The following is a 24,068-nucleotide window of genomic DNA, read 5'->3' as shown; positions in this document are numbered from 1 at the left end:
GAAGTCAATGTGTTCTCATAAGTGCGCTTAAATATGTGTTTTGGATACATGAGAAGTTTCACTTGACTTGTCTTTGAAGATAATCGCCCACATCCTCTCAGTAAATGAATTTTAATATTTTTGTGTGTATGTGAGTGCTTCTGTGAGTCCTTTAAGGGCAGAAGATTACAAATGGCCTACAACTTTGAAACATTTGTAATTTCTCATAATTCCACGAGGCTAATAGACTTTTACAGTTTGTAGATTTAAACCCTGAAGACTTTGAGTCATTATGCTTGTTTTCTACCATGGTTTTTATTTCATGCAGAATACATCTGCTACCATAGGCATTTATACATTTAGCTGAAGGATGTATGTACACATCTTAACCAGAATGTTTTAAAAAATCATGCAGTGTCAATCTTTGATATGTCATGTCCCAATTATGGTAAAACATGTTTTGATTTGCTCAAATTATCTCTGGCAGATTCTATAAATGTGGTCTTTGCTGCAGAGTTTATTTTCTTTATTGATCAAAAATATTGAAAATGTGCCATTACCTAGACACATGGTTTAGGTTTAAGATTGGAGTTATATTACATTTTGGTATAGGTTAATGTTAAAATAAAGTCTAGTATTCGACAAATGCGTTCAGTCCCAAAGTCCAAATTGGTGGTAATTTTTAGTTCTATGCACACAAATCAATTGACATGTTCCCACAAAATATTAACTTGTTTCCACAAGATGATTAAGTTGTTTGCACAAAATAATGAACTTGTGTGCACAAGATAAAAAATTGTTTTTTATAAGACAATAAACTTGTTCGCAAAAGATAATAACTTGTTCTCAGAATATATTTAACTAATTCCCACAAAATAATAACTTGTACGCACAAAATCATTAAAGTTGAAAGCGAGTTTTTCAACTTTTCAATTCTACCGTCATCTAGCATCTTCAAGTAGTTTTATTGTTGACACTACTGTCGCAAAGACTTGCAGGATTGGATACCGTTTTCCGTAGAGCTTAGCAACAATCCATAGATGAGCGATCGACACTAAACATCATCGACACACACAGCACTGAGGAGATAAGAAAAAACCTGTTCAGTTCCAGTAATTTTGTTATAATTTTACATTGTTAGTTTTTATTTGTTTTAAAATGAAAGAAACTGATGGTTTCTGTGACCTAGCGCTTACTTGATTTTGACTGTTGCTATGGACTCCATTTGTCATGGATCAGATACATCTAATTGCTTCGAGAGATAACAGCCAAAATATAGGTTTAAATTGTAGGGTGAGGATTTTATGCAAGGTAGTTGCAAGATTTCAGCTATGTGGCAACGTTTCACCTGACTTTGCCGACATTCATGGCATATATTATATAATAACTGCCTGCATTAATGGGGCTGTTGCAGCTGTACTTTTGCAATGCAGATTTTCCGCAATTAATTTACTTGTTCCTCCCTCTGCCATTTCCACTTCAACTGTGGGCAGCTATGACAACTGCAAAATCCCTAGATCACTGCAAAATTGCTGAGGACAGCTAGTGCTGGACCTGGGAAAACAAACAGCACAGTTCTCTTCCTGTTTTTGTTGCGCAATGGTTGATGCACCGCCTCTTGGGCCTTAAATCAATACTTCATTTTTTCTGGGAGATTGTAGCAGCAATGCATAGCGAAAGCTAGGCTTATAGCAAACCAATTCTAAAACAGTTTTTTTAAAAAAAAATGTTTTTCTTAATAATATATAGCCATTACATTGTACAATTAACATTAAATTTACAAATAAATGTTTGAACAAAAGTTATCACTATAGGGTTTAACATGTTCCCTCAAGGACTTCAGGGGCTCCATACTTCCTGCTGTCTTAAACTGTGCGATGTAGACGATTCCCATCACATTTAGGGATTAAAGTTCAAAGAGGTGCATAATTCCTTTGTACCTCCTTATAGCTCCCTTTTTGGCAGTTTGGGATTGCTCACATTGAGTTTTCGACAACTTTCTTAATCCTTCTTTAGTTGTAAACTGTGTGGCCTGGTTTATGTACCAGATCAGTGAAGTATCTGCAGTCTATTTATAGATTTTTTTAATGTGTATTTGTATTTAATGTTTAAATGTCTTTACCTAAAGAGGACCATCTGTGATTGATACATCATCAGTCATGTCTATTCAGAACAAAAAGAAGCACTGGGAACAAAGAAGCTGTGCACATGTATCGTTTCATCTTTCAGTACAGATTATTATTATTCAGCACCAGTAATGAATTTAAGGGTGTGTGTGTTCTCCTGGAGATTGCCTTGTCGAAGGAAAGTCTGTCCTTGACGAGCATCTGACCAGCTGAAGTGTCCTTAAGAAAGCCACTGAACTCTAGCAGCTCCAGAGGCTGCAAAGCTCTTTAGTTGTTACTATATTAGCTAGAGTGGCGTTTGTTTTACAATGTCACGATTGTTCCAGAGCACTTTCTCCATTGTGACTGTTATAAGAAAAATGATGAATGACATTGGCTTATTAGACTTAACCTTAACTATTTGAAAATAAAGAGATGACAAAGTGTCCCTAATATTTTTACACAATGTCTGTTAACTCTTATGTGTTTCTGTCCTTTCATTGCTGTCCAAAATTAGCATCAAACTAAACAAATGTTAAAAGGCTCCTGACACACCAACCCGAAGATGAGCTGTAGGTCAATTTTGGGCTGTGGAAGAGTGTCTGCCCTAGTTTTTGCAGTGTGTTGCACACATTGGACACTAGTTGGCGTTTGTCTGAGTTTTTTTTTTCAACTGGGCTCAAAGACGGCAGAGCCCATTGGTGAATCATTTGTTCTTTCAAGATTGTTGTTAATGTGATAACTGGCTATCTAGCATCTTTAATCTGTCTCGAGGGTCTTCCATTTTCCCTTTTTGAATGGCAAATACAGACTTTTTGCAGCCTGCTTGTGTGGAGAGTTATTTCCTCTCAAGCAGGTGCTTAATGTACATGTTAGTTGGCCGTTGGGTCTTTTCTGTGTGTTCAGTGCAACTTTTTGAGTGTGTCTCCTTGGCTATATTTACAATGCAAGGCCTTAGTGCTTAAATCAGAAATATTTCTCAGATCCAATTTTGTTCTGAACTTCATGAGTATTTATACGAGAAAATATGATAACATAAGATAAGACTTTATTAATCCCACACTGGGGAAATTCACATGTTAAAGCAGCTCAAGACAGAAAGAATAAAAACAAAATGTTCTTAAATATAAAATCTCTATACACTATATAAATGTTTTACTTTTACAGATACTGTATGTCCATGATTGAAAGCTGCACAGGACAACTGATCTCACCTGTATGCAACGAAAAAACAATAACAAAATACGCAACGTCAAATGCAGCATGCCATTGTATGAAAGTAAATGTAGAGGCCACTGAACTTGGCGTTAACAGTTTGTTTTATAAGTAAATGTGCAGTGGAATCCGTGAGCAGATGTGGAACAATGGCTTTTACTTCTGGATGGAGATGCAGAGTCAGCACAAGGAATGGTGGGATGGCTCCACTGAAACAGATTTCATCCAAAATTTCAGAACACCAAAAGAAATTTTAACTTCATCTGTCAGCGCGCTTCAGACTTTCATGGCAAGACACTCTAAGTTCAGGCGACCCACCTGTGAGTGTTGTCGTAGATGCATCGATTCCAATATGACTGTTTAGACTGAGGTTGCTTTGCAAAACATCAGAGCTGTGTCTGATTTAAGACCACATATGAAAGTAGGCCAAATCAGGATTGAAGAGATCAGATTACATGTGATTTGTGCTGTTCACACTGCTATGAAAAAGGAGATCTGAGTCACATATGAGCAAAAATCTGTTTTTTGCCACTTTTGCCTGCAGTCTGAATGTAGCCTTTGTGTTTTGAAAATACAGACAGTTAAATATTATTCTGAGTCTGTAGCCACACACCAATACTTCCCAGCCAATGTTGTGAGCTCTGCTAATTAAATGCGAACATTCCTTGGCATGATCTGTTAAAGATTTTGTTATATACTTACTGTAAAGACAAATTATGGCCTGTATGTGTGTACTCATAAACATATGGTAGACATGTAGACATATTGCATAAATTGAAAACATGCTAAACTGCATGCATGCATCACCAGCCAAACATGTTCTCCTAAAGAAACACCCCCCCCACACACACTCACACACACAGGTTTGCATGCACACACTAATGAGGATGGAAAACCCGCCGTCTCTCTGCCGTCATCCCCGTCTGTACCCCTGCCACCAGCTGTCACAAAATGTAAAAAGTTTGAAGTTTTGTCTTTTATCCTTTCTCGATGCTGGACAGTGCCAGGCAGTCAAGCAATCAAACACAAAGTCAGTTCTCACCATCATTTCAGTCCCTCTGTTCTCCTCATCAGAACGCTCCACCATTATTTTCCTTCCTCTGTTTGTTTCAAGGGTCTTTAATTGAGCCATCGCCTCTAGATGACTGCAAAAAATTGAGTTTTCTCCTCTGTGTATATGATGGGAATACATACTGTATACTGTAGCACAACAAAGCATCGTGGGAACAGAAGGTGAGCTGTCATCAGCCTGCGCTCGATGTGAAAATGTTAAGCGCCGGGTTTTCAATCAGCACGTGGGTGTGTCAGTGTTGAAGCTGATTGAGCAGAGACGTTAGAATAGTCATGGTGCAGTAGCAATGAGTAACACCATGCAATTCAACCTGTGAATTTACCCAAATTACAAACTTTGTTTTTTCACTGACTTCTAGTGGTTTGGAATTAAAATGTACAACTCTTACTTGTTCAGTTAAACAGCAACATTAAATTTAAAAATCGGTAACCTGTTAGTCTCGATAGTCCACAAACCTCTGCTATATTGATTTAACTGTGACTAGTTACTTCTGAATAAATAGTACCAATGCAAACTGTTCACAGTGAGGTTTTAAGAAAAAATCCAAGCACATTAAAAAAATATCTGCAAAGCAAGGTAACAGTTTTTTTTTGTAATTCAGCTGTGGGATCAAAACACACGCGCACACACGCACACACACAGACACGCGCACACACACACACACACACACACACACACACACCACTCCCCGGAATCCATATCAACACACACATCTCGTTTTAGTTGCATACATTTGCAACATTTGCCTGCAGTGCTCCATAATGCAGCAGGAAAATAACATGCATTTGCCCCATAGTGCAAACATGAGAAGAGTGTCTTTATTTTGGCTACACATTTATTATAGACTTATTTTAGGAGCTAGGGTTGAACTTTCAAAATTTAAAACAAAAACAAAACAAAACAAAACAAAACAAAACAAAACCCCCTTAACAAAATCCATGCCTTCTGCTTCAACACAACTTTATCCCTCTCCCAACTTGTCAAAAACAGACACTTGGCTCTTGGCATCAGACACCAGTTCACTGAGGCACTCTTTAGCTGTGGTGTGAGATGCACCATGCAGGAGCACGTTTTGACACTGAGCAACTGCTGCATTTTAATGCTGTAATCGCAGTTACTGTCCAGTGTGAAACCAAAAGTTCTTTCAGTTATTTTAATAATAATGTAGTGTACTAGTATGTGTAACAATACTTTGCTAGGGATGTATGTTACATGATAAATGTGACGTATATCACAAGACACGACATAACATTAGTAACAAACGTACCTTTTTTTTTTAGCCACAACCATAATGTTTTTTTAAAGCTAACCACATAACTTTTCTTGCTTTTTTTTTTTTTTACTAGTGTTGTAGATACAATGTGTGTAACAAGTGTAAATAGACACGCCTCCCTCTGAGAAGCCAAAACTGATGCCGAAGGGATACCTATAACCACTGATCAAGCTTTGGTATTTGAAGAGTGGAGATTGAGAATGTGCTGGCCAAAATATCCCTTGTAATGCTGAGGGGTTAAAACTGCTTTACTACTTTTTAAGCAGCCTTAAACACAGACCTATCCTCCACCTGCCTCAGGATGATGTGTAGATTTCCTCTCAAACAGCCCACAAGAAACTCAGAACAGCGAGAACAGAGAGACACATCAGCTCCGTCTCTCTCTATGAGCTCGGCCTCTTTCTTCCTTCTCTCTGTTGCTTCAGCAGCAGGTCAGTGGGAAACAGAAAAGCAGCCCTGTGTGTCCACACAGTAGCATCTCTGTTGCAGTTTGGACTCTGACTCACATCAGCTGCTGGCTGCTCCGCTAATTGTGTGACGCTGTGACACTTTGCCTTACTTCTTCCTGAGAAAAGACAAGTAAAGCCAGACACCTGCTGCCTTTGTGTCTTAATATATTGCTTCACTGACCCCAGTGTTTGTGTTTGTGTGTTTTTCTTCTTCAGTGGAGCGATGCATGAGCGTGATGCAGTCCGGGACACAGATGGTGAAGGTGAAGGCGGGGTCCAAAGGGCTGGTGAGACTCTTCTTCCTGGATGATCATCGCTCCTGCATTCGCTGGAAGCCCTCACGCAAGAGTGAGAAGGCCAAGAGTGAGTATGCATGAGCACGCACACACATACGTGGTACTGAGTTGAAAAGGTCTAGGTCAAAACGATAGATGTTATGGAGTAGCTTTGCGGGAATTGTAGCATTTTTGAAGCTTGCCCTTTACAGGGGACTAAAAATCTGTCTATCTCAGTGTTTGCTGCTTTGATTTTGACCATTGTTTCTAACCCCAACTTTATGGAAGTGCAGTTTTAATTAACTGGAGTATTTGTATTAAAAGGTTTAAGGGAGCAGGAAATATGAGCAGTCAGCAACAAAACACCAGCATAGACAAACTTATTTGTTAGAGAAGGTGAATGATAGAAATTTTTAACCAACCTGTCCACTGAAAGCATCTATTACACTTTACAGACAGACTGCTGTATCCATCTTTGACTGAACTTAACTGTAAAATGTTAAGTTAAAATATTTGATTTCATGTTATGTCTCTGCTCTGGATGGGGGGAATTATGTTTTTCAATGCAATTCAATTCAATTTTATTTATAAAATCTATTATCACAAATCACAGTTTGCCTCAGAGGGCTTTATAGAATACGACATCCTTCTGTCCTTAGATCCTCATATCAACTAAGGAACTGTGCTGATTGTTGTCTGTGCTGCCAGGTTGAAGATATGTGTGAAGCATCCATGGTTTAGAATTTGAGGCTTCTTCCATATTTGAAGTATTGTCTCCTGTCATGGCTACATGGAAGCATATATCTGTTAATTAATTGATTGCAGTGCTTGTTATCTTCTTTTGTGTTCTTGGTTTAATACAAAAAAACCCTCTAAAGTTACTTGAAGCGTGAGACACAGTGTGCTATAAAGATTTAACCAAAATCACAATCTTTTCCTAAACTTAACTTAAACGTATACTATGCAGGTTACTGCTTGTGAAAACAACAGTCAAATTTGGCCCCTCCACCCTGGCTATACCAGAAGCGTACATATACTGCTCGCCATTACTATAGGAGTGTTGCATTTATTGTAATGGAAAAGTCAACTAGTTAATTAAGCTAACTGCTGGCACCACGATATCCAAGAGAAAATGACCAACTCAGCATAGCTTTCCATCCTCTCCTTCAGTGCGTGCCAATGAAAGTGAAACCGAGATTAATTCTCGTTGTGAAACAAGCTTTGTTCTCTTGGCGTTTTGCCTCATTGTACTTGTGCTGTTTTTGTGCTGCGTCCACAATTTCGTAGCTTTCTTTTACTCTTAGATGTGTGCTGCTTACGGTCTGGCGCCCGCCTTTTTGTAATGTCCCACCCTCACCTGCATGCTATTAAGAGCTCTAGACACGTACAGAGTGCAGCAAAATAAGAAGGAAAAAATACAGGCAGTGACAGACACAACACAGACATTGTTTCAGAAAAATCCTGTGCCACAGACAGAAAACAGGATGTGAAATCTTGTACTTTGTACACTATCGTCTGCCCATTTGTTGCCCTGTTGAACTTTGTTTTTTTGTGAACCGGAATGATTCGTTAAAGTTGCATAACGGTAGCAATAATAGCCTACTACACTATTTTTGTAGGAAGTGTTACAAAGTGCTCTGCAGATTGCCTCTGTTAATGCTTTCCTGCTTTTCCCAGAATGTCTGTTGAAGGAGCCACACCGACTCTGAGGGGATTATCATCGTATCTTTTCTAGCCCCCTCATGGCATCACTGTCACTTGGCTTTATGTTTCAACCTACATCTGTCTAACGACCTGGCCCCACATGTAAATGCCAATGTATGTGTGTAGGCTGTCAGCATTAGCGAAGCCTCTGTATTGACATGATTAAGAGAAACAAAAAATAGCTGCCCCGTTCTTTCTTCATGTGTGTTCGCTTTGTGTGTGTGTGTGTGTGTGTGTGTGTGTGTGTGCATGCGTGCATGTGTTCGCTATCTGTCTGAGCGGGATCAAAATCAGGCTGCCATATTGTTACTTTCAGTCATCGCAGAATTTCAGAGATGAGATTATGTAACGGGATGAGAGTGTAATGGGAAAGTGGACATGGATAATTTTGGAGTGGATTATAATAGTGGTATTTTGGGCTGGATAAGAAGGCAATTAATTAAACACAATTGTTTTACCATTAATTATTTAATCACTTAATCAAACATAATTGTGTTCCCCCCTAAAACATTAACGTTCATTATTCTAAGGAAAACACATTAGTGTGTTGATTAGAGTCATTAATAAATTTATTAATTGAACAAGACACCTTTAGCAGCATGTTAAAGGTTCACATCTGTGAGGGGAGAAAACAAGCAAGGTGAAGTGATAGTTGTGTAAATATGTAAAACAGGACGCAGATAACTGCAGGCTGTTTCTCTTTCCTAACAAAGACACATAATCAAAAATAGCTGAGTTCATACTTCAATCTCATTAGAGCGTGATGCACTCTAAAGCTTACAGGAACTGCTTTCTCTGTAATTTTTTCTTTCTTTTTTTAACCACACACGATAGAGAAAAGCAGAGCAAGTTAGAACTCACTTAGTTTTGGTCATGGTTATTTTCAAAAAGTTCTTGCTGTACTCCATTTCAAACTTGTCTAATTATTCTGCCTACTCCATTTCCCTGGATCTGAGTGTTTGAACCAGGCCCAAGCTGACAATTCTGATTCTGACAAGTCTGATTTCAGGCAACTTGCTCCATCCCTATGTTGTTAGAATGTATTGGGAATTGGGAAGAGACTGAATCACAGTGGCCCTTTTTATACAGAGATTGTGCTATAGGGCTGCTACTAAGTCTCTTCTTTATTCCTTCTCTGCGTGTTTACAGAGAACCAAACAATGGCGGCATCATCCTGCTCCAGTGTGTGATTTTGAATAGCATCTGCTTTTGTGGAACCAAAAGAGGCGTGACAGTTAAACACAACAGCCTCGGCCTCTAGTGTGACATATTTCACATGTGTTGGCAGCACTTTCTAAACAATAACAGTGGCACAACATGTCAATCACAGTCATTTACCTTCTCTGTGATATGGTGGCTGAGCTCATCTCTGCTCTAAAGTGAAGGAGCTCTTGAACCTCATTGTTCTCTTCTATTTGCAGACGTCTGCTGTTTTTCTTCTTTGTATTAGCTTGTAATTGCAGCTGCTTTTTAAATTTCACACACGCACATATAACACACTGTCAAAACTACATACCCATGCCAGACATGGTCATGTCTTTCTGGCTTTTTGTTTTACATTGACCTCATTTCTGCACTGTTACTACCTCCATTTCTGGCTCAGAGACAAAACCACTTTGTTCCCGTTTTCCCAATCGGATGTTATATACAGAACAGTGAGGCGGCCTTACAGCAAAATATTACTGCCTTGAATAGGCTGTGTAAATGTGGCTGTTTATTTAGAATAACTCTTGGGCAAAAAAAAAAAAAAAATGGTTTAGTTTAAGTGTGCGCTATATTTTCATTAGTTTCACTGCTTTACTTTGCTGTCAGACAGCCCTTACAATAGGGAGCTGAGAATGTTATTTTAAAGCCACCAGACTCCATTGACAAAAACACTAATTATCGAGCTTTGACGTTCCAAATTCAGAGTGAGAACGGGTTGGATACCCAAGTCATATTAAGGAGCATGAGTGTGCTTATTGGTGGGTGGGTGTGAAGGTAGGTGGATCACACAAACAACTGACTTTTGTGCGGGAGCTTGGAGTTTGCATCCCGTGTGTGTGTGCATGGGTGTGTGTGTTCTTACACTACGTGCCTTTTTTGCCTAAACCTAACCAACCTTGACTTTGGTGCCTAATCCCAACCATCATGACGGGCCACGCTGTGGTGTGAACAAAGGGACCGTGCTGCTTCATCCCACCACATATTTGTTGACATCATGGTAACGGGCTGTTTAATCCCACCATGACATCATCCCAATGCACATGCATTTGTTGACATCACCATAGCGGCAACCCAGCACGTCATAGCTTGACATGGCAAGGGTATCTAAAACATCACAAGCTGACGTGGATGGTCACTGACCGACCGTCACCATGTGACTAGTTCGGAGTGAGAATGTGTTGCAATAGACCATCCTTATACTTTAAGTGTCAATATAATGTTAACTAGAGACAGAGATCATGAATGAGTCTTTTTATCTAATAATCAAAGTGATCTGTTTTTTTTCTCAGTCACCATAGATTCGCTGTACAAAGTAACGGAGGGCGGTCAATCGGACATCTTCCATCGACATGCAGAGGGCAGCTTCGACCCAGCCTGCTGCTTCACAGTGTACCATGGAAACCACATGGAGTCCCTCGATCTGGTGACTTCAAATGCAGAAGAAGCCAGAACCTGGATAACTGGCCTCCGCTACCTGATGGCCGGGATCAGCGATGAGGACTCGCTGGCTAAACGGCAGCGCACACATGACCAATATCCTTTGAAAAATGGATAAGAGTTTAGAAACACACACTCTCAAACCAAATATGCAGCACCACTAGAGGCCGAGTGATATATTATTGATATATTTGTTTTCATCCACCTCTAGCCCAGTATTCTTAAATACTGGCTCTAAAAATAATGTTATATTGAGTTGAAATATTTGAAATTATGCTGATAGAGTTGATTATAAATTCCTTATTTTCCTTAATGTGTGTGTTTGTGACGTGGCTGAAGCAGACATTTGAGGAGGCCGATAAGAATGGAGATGGTCTCCTGAACATCGAAGAGATCTACCAACTTCTCCACAAGCTGAATGTCAATCTGCCGCGCAGGAAGGTCAAACAAATGTTTCAGGTCAGAATATAAACCAATTTTGTTGATTAAATATGAAATTCTGGCTAGTACAGCCAAGTGGCAACCTCTGGGGCTGAAAAATGAAACCAATGTGAAAGTGCCAAAAACTGCAGTTCCTCGAATGGCCACTTGAGGCTGGCTCCAGAAGCAAGTCAATCCCCCTTTAAGCCCCATGCTAAAACGCCCAACTTTACCGCAGAAATAAACATGTCTGCAGCCTGTTACAAACAATGGTTTTGTTCTGTGTTGCTAATTTGGTCATTCATGACAACTGTACAGCTACATTTTTATATTTGTTTACATTTTATTAAGGTATAATGTTATATTTGAAATAAAATAAATATAGTCACTTCTGGCACAAAAAATGCCATAGTCAAGGATTCAAAACAGAAGTCCACAAACCAGTGGGTGACGTTGTGGTAGCTACATCCATTATTTTATACAGTCAAATGTAACAGCCCCTACAGTCTTAAGTTAATGGTATGGTATTCTAATTAAAAGGATAAAAAAATCATTAAAACACTCACTATTTTACATCTTGCATGTACAATAAATTATTCTTACATTCTTTTTTGAGGCATCGCCACATCAGTGAGAAATTAATTACCAAGCTATTCACATACATATCAAGCCCTCTTATTAAATAAAAATGAGCTTTGCTTTCATTTAAACACATTAAATTCCTTGTGCATAAATATTTGAGGTGACTGACGTCAAATTACTGTTGCATTTTTTATTTTTATGTGCATTCGAGTGACTCCGAAATGTATCAGAAATATTTCATATGTTCATAGGCGAGAGAGACACTTTAAGAAGAAAAAGATGAAGATGTTTTTGGGGAAAGATGCTTCAATTTTTAAAACAGAAGTCACACTGAGTAATGTCAGAAATCCACATACTGGCTTTTCTAATGTGGGCGCAGCAACACTTTTTCACTTTCTTCTTTTATCCACTGACAGCAAACACAAATTTTCTTTTGCTCTAGTGGGTGTGATTGACTTTGAACAGCCAACTTAATTGGATAGTTAATTGTGAGATTAGAGAGCATTTGTTTTGATCTTTCATTTGCACCTGGGTGAGTTGGCCAGTTTCGAGGGGGAGTGAGACAACTTCTGGTTATCTATCACAACTGACCTCCTTCAAAAGCTTCAAAAGGTGTTCAGTAAGCTGTCTCAGGAATGAAGACTCAACTGCAGACTCTCAAGGCAGATGTTTAGGGGCTAAACAGATAAAAAATATAGTCAATATCTGCATGAAGCCAGATAGGCATCCAGCACTCACACAAGGGATCGAGGACTGCAAGGCAGGCAGAGCAGAAACAGGCTACAAAGTCGAGTCAACAAGGCAATAAAGACAATCTTTGGAGAAGGGGAAATGCGGGTAAGTATGCTGGCCCTGACAACTAATGGAGATCAGAGAGGTGACTGGTCAGGTGGTATGTTTGGGTCGGTAGGTGGGAAAATGCATCATTTGAAACAGCAGGTGTGGTTAGTTCTGTATTACAATGACTTTATTTATATACACCAAATATTCAGTTTTTTGCCTTATTTGAAAAAGGCTGTATTCCTTCAAGGGCTGGGCAGTATATCGTATTGATGTCATGGTATGAGACTAGATGTCCTCTTGGATTTTGGATATTGTAACGTTGTAACTGTTGTCTTTTCTTGGTTTTAAAGGCTGCATGACAGTGAAGTGATATAATATTCTGAACTTAGACTGTTCTAGCTGTCATAATATTTACATTACTGATGATTAATAATTAAAAAATCTCTATATTAGTATTTTGTGAAAGCACCAATAGTCCACCCTACTATATCGTCCCAGTATCAGCATCGAGGTATGTGGTCATGAGATATTTGATTTATGTGATGTTCCACTGATATTCCTGTTTTCATACAGTTGTGCATACTCCACAACTTTTTCAAAGTTTTCCACTCATGGCATATCCCACATGTCTTAATCAGAAAAATGACTTTTGGAGGAAGTACCTTTTTCTGAAAATCCAAAGGAAATATGCCGTTTACATAACCTGAATTAAATTCTGAACATCATCATATTTGGAGTACTAGTGAGGATGACAAGGGACATTATAGTCAGATGACAATGAATCAGATGAAACCATGACAAGTGTCACAAACTGGCTTATTGAATGTGACAAAGAGGGAGTCCACACAAGAGATTTAGTAAAAACAAGTATATTTTATTAAACTAAGACATAAACGGACCAACCAAACCAACCAAACCAAAACCAACAATGCAGGGTAGATGTCTGCTGAAGGAAGGGAGAGATAGAGTCAGCACCTGGGCCCTCTCATGTCAGCCAGCCGGCTATGACAGCCTCCAAGACAGTAGCAGGGGCGTTACAAAAGGAGGGGGTTCCAGGGGCCCCTGGGTTTCTCAAGGGGCCCCCAAAACCGCAGACACTTTGATTAACTTGTGAACTTATGTCAACATGTTTATTGATATGTAATGAGGAAACATTTGTAAATGTTTGAAATTGGAAAATTTCACTCATGATACAAAATGGGTCTTGTGAAAACCTCCTGACTACAGTAAAGCTAAATTTCAGTTCGGTGACTTGTAATTGAAAAAGCCTTGCAGTATGTTTATTGCTTTTGAAAAAAAACTATCCAAAATATCCCCTGAAAGCCATCTTTTTTCCATCACCAGCACTTTAGATTTGTGGACTTCGAAGTGTTTTTATCTTTTCATAATGGGCTAAACTCTAATTTTGCTCCAAAAGTCAATTCTCTCTTTGGGTTTAGATTAGATGGAAAATTTCATAAATTTTTCTCTTTCCACTTAAGCATTGGCAGATGACAGCGTGGCAAACCGGAACAGCTTGTGCTTGAGCTTAAAATACCCTGAATCTGTTTGTTTTCTGTCCATGCATTGCTGATAAAGTCCTTTACAGTGATTTATCCTGCTGGCTGTGTGTAGATTCTCTCTGTGATCAAGTCCCCAATGCACACAACGAGCTCATTATGGTAGTGTGATGGAGGCGGTATTATTAGATTTGGTGTGGAGTCAATGGGTCCCCATGAGATCCAGGTAATACGAGACAGCGGATCCCAGCAAGCGGGCAGAGTGAGGTGGCTGGAGAGAATAAGCAGCAGGCCGTGCCGTGTCCTCAGGCAACATGTAGTGTATTGGTTGCAGAGGTAATGTGTTTGTATCATACAGACTGGTACATTGTGCACACTTGCCAGTGTGTTTTTTTGTTTGTATCAGTATGAAAGAGAGAAATATGGCAAGAGATAGAGAAAACAGATGAGACAGTTTGCACCTGCACATGTGCACAGCAGTTACCCTTTATAGCTGACAAGTCTTCATATCTTCTAATTTTAGACATTGATATATATATATTGGCAGGGATGGTATTGATGGTAATTATTGGTTTTATTACAGCGTGATATTCAGAGTGAATTGCCATTACGCCATTTTATTCATTATCAGTATCAGCACTGTGTTCATGTTAGCTGATGTTAAGATGAAAGGTCATTGGGCCTCATTCCACCAATATCTTAATTTCTTTCTTAAATTTGTTCTTAAGAAAGGTCTGAAGAAAAGTCTACTTCAGATTCAAGACAGGTTTTTACACAGCAGAATTGTTTGCATCTGTGTTCTTATAATTATGTATCTCTTTTTCAACATAAGTTGAAATTGTGTGCTAGTTGATTGAATGTGAACTCCAAATGAGCTGTAATGTTTAGTTGCATCAATGGTGGATAGAAAATAATGCAAAAAAGACACTTGATGCTAAAAATATGCATTAATCAATCACTTACCCAACAAGCTGCAAACTGTATGCATTAAAATAGCACAATTGTCAACACTGAGGACAGAGAAGAGTCCAGCAGTGCTCTCCAAGGTGCGCATGTGTGTTTGAAAGAGAGACAGAGAGAGAGGGGAGAAAACGTGGAAGGTTGACTATTTCATGTAATGTTTCTGTAAGATATAAATAGCTTACTTTGAATGTTTTTTGTCACTTTTTGTCTCACCTTTCCAAACTGAACGTGATATTTGATACCATGATCAGTCACTAATACTCGGACGATATGGGTCCTATTAACATAACTGACGTGAATTATATTGTTGGTGTAGTGTTTGTCTTAAAAGACCACAATGCTTTATGTAAAATAATTAAAATGATTATAGAAAATTTTATAAATGAAAAGTATTCTCATTTAAATGATTACGCAGTTGTAGAACTGAAGAAAACACAAAAACACAATATCTTTCACAGACATGTCAGCACTTAAATGTGTGTAAGCATGCTCTCGAATTTAAATATACAGAATCTATTTTAACCGAAGAACAAATCCTCAATAAGAAACAATTGGTGAAAACTGCATAAACGGGTTTTATGAAGACATTTCTTCTTAATAAGAATGGTCAGTGAATGAGGCCTATTGTTATTGTTTTGGCCCAACCAGTCAGTGGTAAGTGACATATCCATCCGGCCATCATTTACAGACAAAGAAGCTGCGGTTGTTAGGAGCAGACACTTATAAAAATAAAATTTGATGGAAGAATTGTTATATTGTGAGTCAGTAATTTCCGTTTGTTTCAGCTGAGGACTATGTGACTCACACACACAGAATCACACTAACCATCAGAATATAATAGCCTGAGATGTGTCACAGATGACATGTCACCTCCTCATCCTCACAGGAAGCTGACACAGACGATCAGCAGGGCACGCTGACATACGAGGAGTTCTCCGTCTTTTACAAGATGATGTCTCTGAGACGGGACCTGTTCCTGCTGATGATGGCGTACAGTGACAGGAAGGATCACCTGACAGCGGAGGAGCTCGCCAACTTTCTGCGCAATGAGCAGAAGGTGAGAGGCAATAAAATACTCAGGCAGAGATGTTAACCCCGGACATGTTATTTTATGATGAGGTGTCCAAACTACAGTCCCCCCAATCAGCCGTTTCAATTTTAGATCCAGCCACACAAAGAAGATTGATTATGCTCTTGTTCTCCGTCTCTAAGTCTAACATGTAACTCCCTCCGTCACAGCTGTCTGCCCAGAGGAATCTGCTCCACTAAGCCAATCTATCACGCCTAAAATTGGTTTGTCTCATGGGATCCCCTTTCTTGTTCCCTACACTTTTTCTTTGCTCCTTTTTTTTCTTTCAGTGTTTTTCTTTGTGTTTCTGACACACTCTTTTCTCTCTTACACTGCAATGGTGTCATTTTTCATCATGCTGTATTTACCGCCTCCAGCCCGCAATACTCCACATTAATACTGTTCTCAGACTGCTTGTTTGACATGGCTGTCAATTAATTTAATAGCGACACAAATGTGTTATAAAGATGGGATATCATTCTGGCTGCAGTTAGCAGCTACACTGGAATTAAATCATCATTCTACATCTTTTCTCACAGATGGCCAATGTTACTCCAGAATACATCGCAGAAATCATTGACAAGTTTGAGGTGTCTGATGAGAATAAACAAAGAGGCGTCATGGGGATTGAAGGTAAATTTCTCTCATGCATTTTTTTATGTCTTTTTTTTTCTTTCTCTTAAGTTCTTTTTTCATCTTCCTGATCTGTCATTGCCCACAATCAGTATGCAACTTCATCAGTTACTCTGTTACATCCTTACAAAACAGATCTCAAAATCATGTATTGATACAGTTTATACCATTATGGAGTTTGTTAAGGATGTGTTTGCAAGCGCAGAGTCGAACAAATTGTGTTGCTTATGATTATGTGACACTGGCCAGTTCACAAAATGAATGATAATTGCTTACACCATTGTAAACACTATATGATAAATGGCTTAACAATGAGGAAATAAGAGTAATTCTTGAGTTATAGCCAAAAACATGTTTTGTGAGGTCACAGTGATCTCTGACCACCAAATTTTAATAAGCTAATTGTTGAGTCCAAGTGCCAAATGTTTGTATGAATCTTGCAATGTTTGTGCCAAATTTGTGTGCTAAGAAAAAAAAAAAAATCCTCAAGGTATTCTTGAGATGCCACATTCAAGAGAGTGAGATGGATGCAAGGGCACAGTGACCTTAACCTTTGACCACCAAAACCGAATCAGCTTATTGTTGAGTCCAAGTGGACATTTATGCCAAATTAAAAGAAATTCCCTCAAAGTGTTAGTGTGTTAGTGTGAGATATGGCTTTCACGAAAATGGGATGCACATATGGGAAACCTGAAAAACCTACTTCCTCTGGCCATTGCTGTCATTGGTGTAGAGGCACAAAAATACCATGTCTTTTTTAAAAAGAAATTAAAATTTAAAGTTATGTAGGAAGAGGCATCTAGTGATGAGGTTGCAGAATTGAAAATTCACCCATGTGCCAAGCATGTTAGAGAACCGATGTGAAGACTGAAAAAACTGAATGGCCTTATCTTGATCCAGTGCTGGATTGTTCCATTCTGGGCTACTGTAGAAGCAACATGGTGGACTCCATGGCAGAGAACCCACTCTGTGTGTAGATATAAACAGCTCACTCTAAGGTAACAAAAACAAAAAGATTCTTATTTTCAGGTACAAGCAAACATAGCAATGAATATTCTATTCAATGTCTGCCAAGAGATGTCCGTAAATCCTACATACTGATCATTGGCTTTTTAATCATAGAGCAAATACCAATTCAATTGACATTTATATCAACCCTCTTTTTACTATTTATGGTAAATTCTAATCCACATAATAAAAACCTGAAATGCTGGCAATGAATAGCTGAAAAGATAAAAGAATGACAATGAATGTTTTGAGATTTTGTCTTTTGCAAGTCTTCATCTCTGAATGTCATGTAAGGTAATGCCACATGCAACTGAAGGGTGAGCTTAAGGGAGAAGAAGGAGTGAGGACTGAAGAGCAGGAGTGAGAAAAATTGGGAAGTCAGAATGAGGGCGGCTGGAGAGAGAAAATGAGAGTGCGACAGGAATGAGAGAAGTGGGTATGGGGAGAGGAGATGAGAGGGGGAGGAGGAAGGGTGAGACTAATCTTGTTGTTGGAGGCATGAAGGCTAACACTGTGTGTGTCTGACTGATCAGACCAGTGCGCCTGCAGGCAGGAAATGTGTGTGTTTAAGCACGCTTTGCGCATAGATGTGACAGCAATGTACAAACAGATTCACATTAACATCTTTTTGGTGTGTGTTGAGCTGTTACCTGCAGTTCATCATGTCACACAGCGTACTGTTCAAATCTGGATTCAGCCATGATGGCACCATGACAAGATTGCATGTCCAGACTGATCTCCGACTTCCCATGTCAATTTTTTTATTTTCCCATATTTACATCACATTTTTCCATTTCTCCTCCCCAGTCTCCATTTCCACATTAAGTGTCTGCTTCTTCTCCCTTGTCTGCTTTCTGGCTTATTTCCGATTTTTCATGCTCTTGGTATTCTTGTCTCATTTTTACCCCCCCCTCTCTGGATGAAAGGATGCTTTCTTCCCTCTCACTCCTCTTCATGCTGTACCACCTAAAAAAAATGGCTGTGTGAAGTGCATCCGCCAGTAGCATGGCTTCAGACCTCACCACTCGGGTTTGAAACCACTGTGCTCTGGTTTGACTGTGTTCATCTGTCATCTCTTGGTGTTTTCCTGGAGATCAACCTGCAAATGAAGAGATATATCGTAGATGTCACTGGTAGGAGCTGGTAGACGGTGCATGATATGATCTGGTGGCTGGCAGTTTGAAATAGAGAAGTTTTTGTGTTGCAGTGTTCACTTATTTCAGGATATTGAAATTTAAATGTCAATCTTTTGCAAGAGGGACGCAAGATCATTGCATAACAAGCAATGTTTAAAACACTCTGCTTTGTCCCACTATGACCTATGTGTTAACTAACAAGACAAAGCATTTGCAGCCATGGAAGTGGCCCTGTGTGTACTTGAGCTAAATGCTCATGCCCATGCTAAGTGCAAAGTGCTGGAATATTTTTCCTGCTTTATATTACACCCTAACTGATCGAGACACTGGTAGATCAGCAACTCCTGTGTTCTGCTAAGTAAAATTACTGTTTTGTCAATGGAATCTGGTGGCTTTGAGATGACAGACGCTGTTTCTCATAGAAGAGGACTGTCTGACAGCAAGGTAAAATGAATAAAATACCCCAAATATATCATACACTTGTAATAATATTGGTTTTCTTTAGGTGGAAAAAGGTATCCAATTAAGGCAGCATCTGCTCAGTGGCATTTCATTTAATGTACATGACATGGGAAGTTTCCACCTGTAAGTTATTAAACAAATAGTGTGATTTGGTCTATTATGTTAACCGTATTCTCTATCTTAGCTTAGTATATTTAAGATGCTTAAATTTGCTAATTAGCACTAAACACAAAGTAGAGTTGAGGCTTATTGGAATGTCAGTAGTTCTGCAATATTTGATCATAAATCACAGTATTGGACAATTAAAAATTTTGGCCAGGCAATGGTACTTGATTAAAAGTCCGAGGTTGACCAAAATGATTACAGATACCTTTGGGCCATCAGAAATATCTGTGTCTCATTTAGTGGCAATCTATTCTTTAGTTATTTGGATATTTCATTAAAACAGCAGCAACAACAACAAAACAAATGGGAACTTCATGATGGTATTTTTGGAAAAGTCAGGAGATCACCAAAGTCAGTAGGTCACATCCTCTGGCGAACAGTCTGTATTTATGTCATGATGATGCATCCAAAACTTGAGTCTGGACCCAAGTGGTGCACTGGCATACAGAAAGCATTGCCACCCACATGACTGCCAGCATGGCTAAAAACAAATGACATCTGAGCCCATGCAATTTTTTTAAATCAGATATTGTAGGGGATAAAAAAAAAAAGATCAAAACTAAGCAGAATTCTTTAATGATTCCTGGTTTAATATAAAATTATTATTTTTCTCTCCTTAAGGTTTTACAAGTTTCATGCGCAGTCCAACATGTGACATTTTCAACCCTTTGCACCACGAGGTGAATCAAGACATGGAGCAGCCGCTGTGTAACTACTTCATCGCCTCCTCTCATAACACATATCTGACTGGAGACCAGCTCCTCTCCCACTCCAAGACCGACATGTATGCCTGGGTGCTGCAGTCCGGCTGCCGCTGTGTAGAAGGTAGGCAAACATCTATATTTAAATATGGACTGAGTGCTGTGTTCACATGTTCCTCGGATGGTCCCATTACTGATTTGAGCAGTCGTTCTTCTGACTTTGCTGTGTTTAAGCTTAGTGTGGATACGACGTGGATGGTACAGACATGTTATATTTTTATTACTCTATACATTTAAACAACACAGTGATAATAGTTTGACCCTTTATATTACTGCTAAAATATTGCTTTACAAGACTAATAAATAACTGCCATGTTTCTGCATAATCAACTCAGCAACTGAAGTACCAAAATATGCACCGACTTTCCAAGTTTTTGTGAGGGGTCGTTCAAGTGAATTTTCCAAGTGAAGAACTCAATCTTCCAATTATTCCGACACATAGATGTGTTTTAATAACTTGCTAAGATGGCGCCTATTCATTCTAATGGTGCATGCACTGAAAAAACGTTTCTAGCTTCCGTGTTTGCTTCTGCTTTTCTCGGCGTGAGGAAGGTTTTGTGATATAAAACCGCAATGGATCAAAGATTCATTACGAGTCATAATTAACCTTGTTTGCAGCTCGAGGTGTCCTGTCAACAGTGTTACAGATGTGTCTCTTGCAATGGTGCCCTATGGGGAAAATGCTTTTTTGGCCGCAGGGGATTTTTTCACTGCAATACTGGAAAAAATTGGAATCAAGGCTAAGCGGCTCTTCTGGGGGCTTTTTGTGACACCACAGGGGCCTAAGAAAGATACTTAAACATGTCACAGCAGGAAAACCATAGCTTCAAATAGTAAAATTGAGCATGGCTGAATTCTGACATTTTCATGTCATGACTTATTGAGACACTAGGCATTAACAAAGTCATTGTTAATGTTAATAGCAACACCTGTGCTTTTCCTTCTAATACATGTAAAAATGTCTGACATGAAAAAGAGCCCATTTTAACTGGACAAGTGGGTATTAAACGGTATCTCTGTTATGTGCTGAAAGTGGAATGAAACAATTACTGCAAGGGATGTTTGTGGATGTTCACTGTTTAGCAATGTGGAACATTTTTTGTTAATGTTTTTAAATTGAAACTGAACACCAATTTTGCGGTGTTTATGTTTGGTAATAACATTTTAAACTGGCCCACAGATGCTGCAACACTGAAAAAAAATCCCACAATCTTGCACATGCTTTTGCTTGAGAATTACTTTCATTCACACTATTATGTGTCCCAGAATAATAAAGACACCAGTGTTCGTCAGTGGAATGTGAAATTGCTGAGACATCCAGTACAAATATCTTTCCTATATTCAAAGCTGAGCATTGAGAGGAAGCAAAAAACTGAGAACAGAAACATGCTGCATTGTTTTATTCATGCATCTCCTCTATTTTTCCTTGCAGTGGACTGTTGGGACGGTCCTGATGGAGAGCCGATGGTCCAACACGGCTACACACTGACCTCCAAGATACCGTTCAAGTCTGTCATAGAGACCATCAATAAACATGCCTTCATAAATAACCAGTGAGTCAAAGCTCCCTACAGCGTGTGTGTGTGTGTGCGTGTATGTGTGTGCGCGTGCGTGCATGAATGTGCATGTTGGTATTTTATGGAAAGTGTTACTTGTATTATCCCATAAGTACTGTACTGCAAGAAATGGACCAGAATGCCAAATAGAAATGTCATTCTACTTACTTCACCTTCATTTTAATCACTCATATAAAGCTGACTGAAACATCTTTTCTGGTTGACATTATGATGTTCTTCACTTTGGGTAAAAAAGCACAACATGTCCCCATGTACCAAGATTTTATTGTTGATGGTGTATTGTCCTCTTCTGTTTAATTGTGTTGCTTTATGGTCCACTATGGGATGAGATAGAACAGCATCAGCTTGCTTCTAAAAAGCCGCAGAACTACATTTCGTCCTCACAACATGAGACTTTCTCACACTGCTATAATGAAGTATCTATGAATTTGATGGAAGGTTTCCCCACATGGTTTGATAAGAAAGTTGTAACATTTAGACAGCCAGGTTTCTGTTCTTCAGAGAACACAGTGATTCTTGGCAGTAATTAGCACCTATTACTCAACCATCTGTTTAGCAGTGTTTCCTCTGGCTCCCCAAGGAGTCACTATTTGTCTCTGTTGGGTCCAACAATACCCAAACAAAGCAATGAATGATACAGCTTCCTGCTGCCATGTTGGCTCGCTTTGACATCTATTGCAGCTACTTATGAGTACAGCGCACGAGTTATAAAACCATTTATTTCCTGATAGTGCAGGACTAGACTCTATTTATGTGAAAGTGTAAGTACATTTGGCAATAGCTCCATGGAAGTTTCTGTAAAATTAATAAGGCTGTCATCTGTTCTTTATCCTGTTTTCTAGTCTGCAACTTCCAGATATCAATCCTTTCAATTTTGTAATCTATAATATGGTTGTAGAGGCATAGATAATCTGAAATTAGAAATGCATATTTTTCCTCTTGCCTGTAGAACTATTTATCAATTCAGATTGTGTTGGTGTGACTTTCTGAATGTTGAAGATTCTGACCGTAAAGATGTAGGCCTTCTCTCCAATATAATGGAATTAGATGGTACTCGGCTTGTGGTGCAAAGCACCAAAACAAAAAACCCCCACCAATAACAAAACATTTGGAAAAAATCAACGCTAATGTCATTTCATGACATGTTTACATAAGATAATCCACAGAGCTTGTTGTGAGCAGTTTCATTTTCAACTATTGTCTTTACACTGCATGCATCTGCTCATGGACAAGAGGCAGTGGACAGAGCCGGGCTAGCTGTTTCCAGTCTGCATCCTAAACTGACCTCATATGCAGGCTGTGGCTTTATATTTAATGGACAAGTGAGAGTGTAGATCCACATGGTTTGATAAGATGCAGGCTGTGGCTTTATATTTAATGGACAGGTGAGAGAGGTGTTGATTTTCTCAGCAAGAAAACATATGATAAATGAACTGCATTTCTACTGCCCTTTTTTGCTCTTAGAAGCCACTCAAAAATACCACAAGGATCTTTCACCCATTTGCTCACACACTGGTGGCCGAGGCTGCCATACAAGGTGCCACCTGCTCACTGGATAAACATGCACCATTGGGAGCAAATTGGGGTTCAGTACCTTGGTCAAGGACACTAAAACATGCAGAATGCAGAACCACCAACCCTGGTGTGTTGGGTGCTTTGTCAGTTTTTTGCTTTTCCCCCAATTTCTGTATTTGTATATATTTAAAAATGAGTTTTTTTTTCAAATTCTACTCTCAATAAAATGTTCTAAATTACCAACGTTCTGATTGGTAAACAATGACTCCACATTTCAGAATATTCCTTTAATCTGCAGTCAATTACAGATCAGAATAGAGTAGGACTCAAAGTAACTGTGAAGCAAAATAAAGATACAGGCAGAAAACCCTACCTTACATGTCTAATTTTAAAACATAGATGTAAAATTCCCAGGAAAACCCCATTAATGGCTGCCTCTTGTATCTTATTCACTGATCTAATGTTACAAGTTTGTCATTTATTTTTTCAGTTTTGACTCTATGGTTAGAGGGAAAACGATTAATTGATTAGGGAAAATGGACAAAAAACTAATCATCAGCTTTTTTTGTTTTTAGAAAAAAAAAATCCAAACTTCTATCTTGTGTGAATTTAGTGCTTTTCTTTGAACTATGTGATAGAACATTTCTGATTAAAACATTTTACAGTCCAAACAATAATTAGTTATTTGATAAAATAATTGGCTGATTAAGAATTGTTAGAGCCAGTCCTACGACAGGTAAAGCCTTAAAAATTGCAGGGTTGTACCAAGCCAACAATAAG

At 38.9% G+C, this 24,068-nt stretch overlaps 1 protein-coding gene across 4 annotated transcripts in view; it reads left to right on the top strand.

Moving 5' to 3' along the window:
* The window catches only part of plch1 (phospholipase C, eta 1), an 80,045-nt gene that overhangs the window by 25,588 nt on the left and 30,389 nt on the right, over window positions 1-24,068 (top strand). For all 4 annotated transcript variants that reach the window (XM_088079012.1, XM_088079013.1, XM_088079014.1 and 1 more), the window contains 7 exons: window positions 6,310-6,456; window positions 10,568-10,811; window positions 11,045-11,174; window positions 15,849-16,019; window positions 16,571-16,664; window positions 20,057-20,260; window positions 21,629-21,749. In XM_088079012.1, coding sequence (XP_087935138.1) covers window positions 6,310-6,456; window positions 10,568-10,811; window positions 11,045-11,174; window positions 15,849-16,019; window positions 16,571-16,664; window positions 20,057-20,260; window positions 21,629-21,749 — 1,111 coding nt within the window. The remainder of the gene's footprint in view (window positions 1-6,309; window positions 6,457-10,567; window positions 10,812-11,044; window positions 11,175-15,848; window positions 16,020-16,570; window positions 16,665-20,056; window positions 20,261-21,628; window positions 21,750-24,068) is intronic.

The sequence above is a fragment of the Plectropomus leopardus genome, chromosome 6, assembly GCF_026936395.1.
Source record: "Plectropomus leopardus strain MGB_pleo_1.0 chromosome 6, ASM2693639v1, whole genome shotgun sequence".
Lineage (NCBI taxonomy): Eukaryota > Metazoa > Chordata > Actinopteri > Perciformes > Serranidae > Plectropomus > Plectropomus leopardus.
This window is presented reverse-complemented; position numbering and strand designations above follow the sequence as displayed.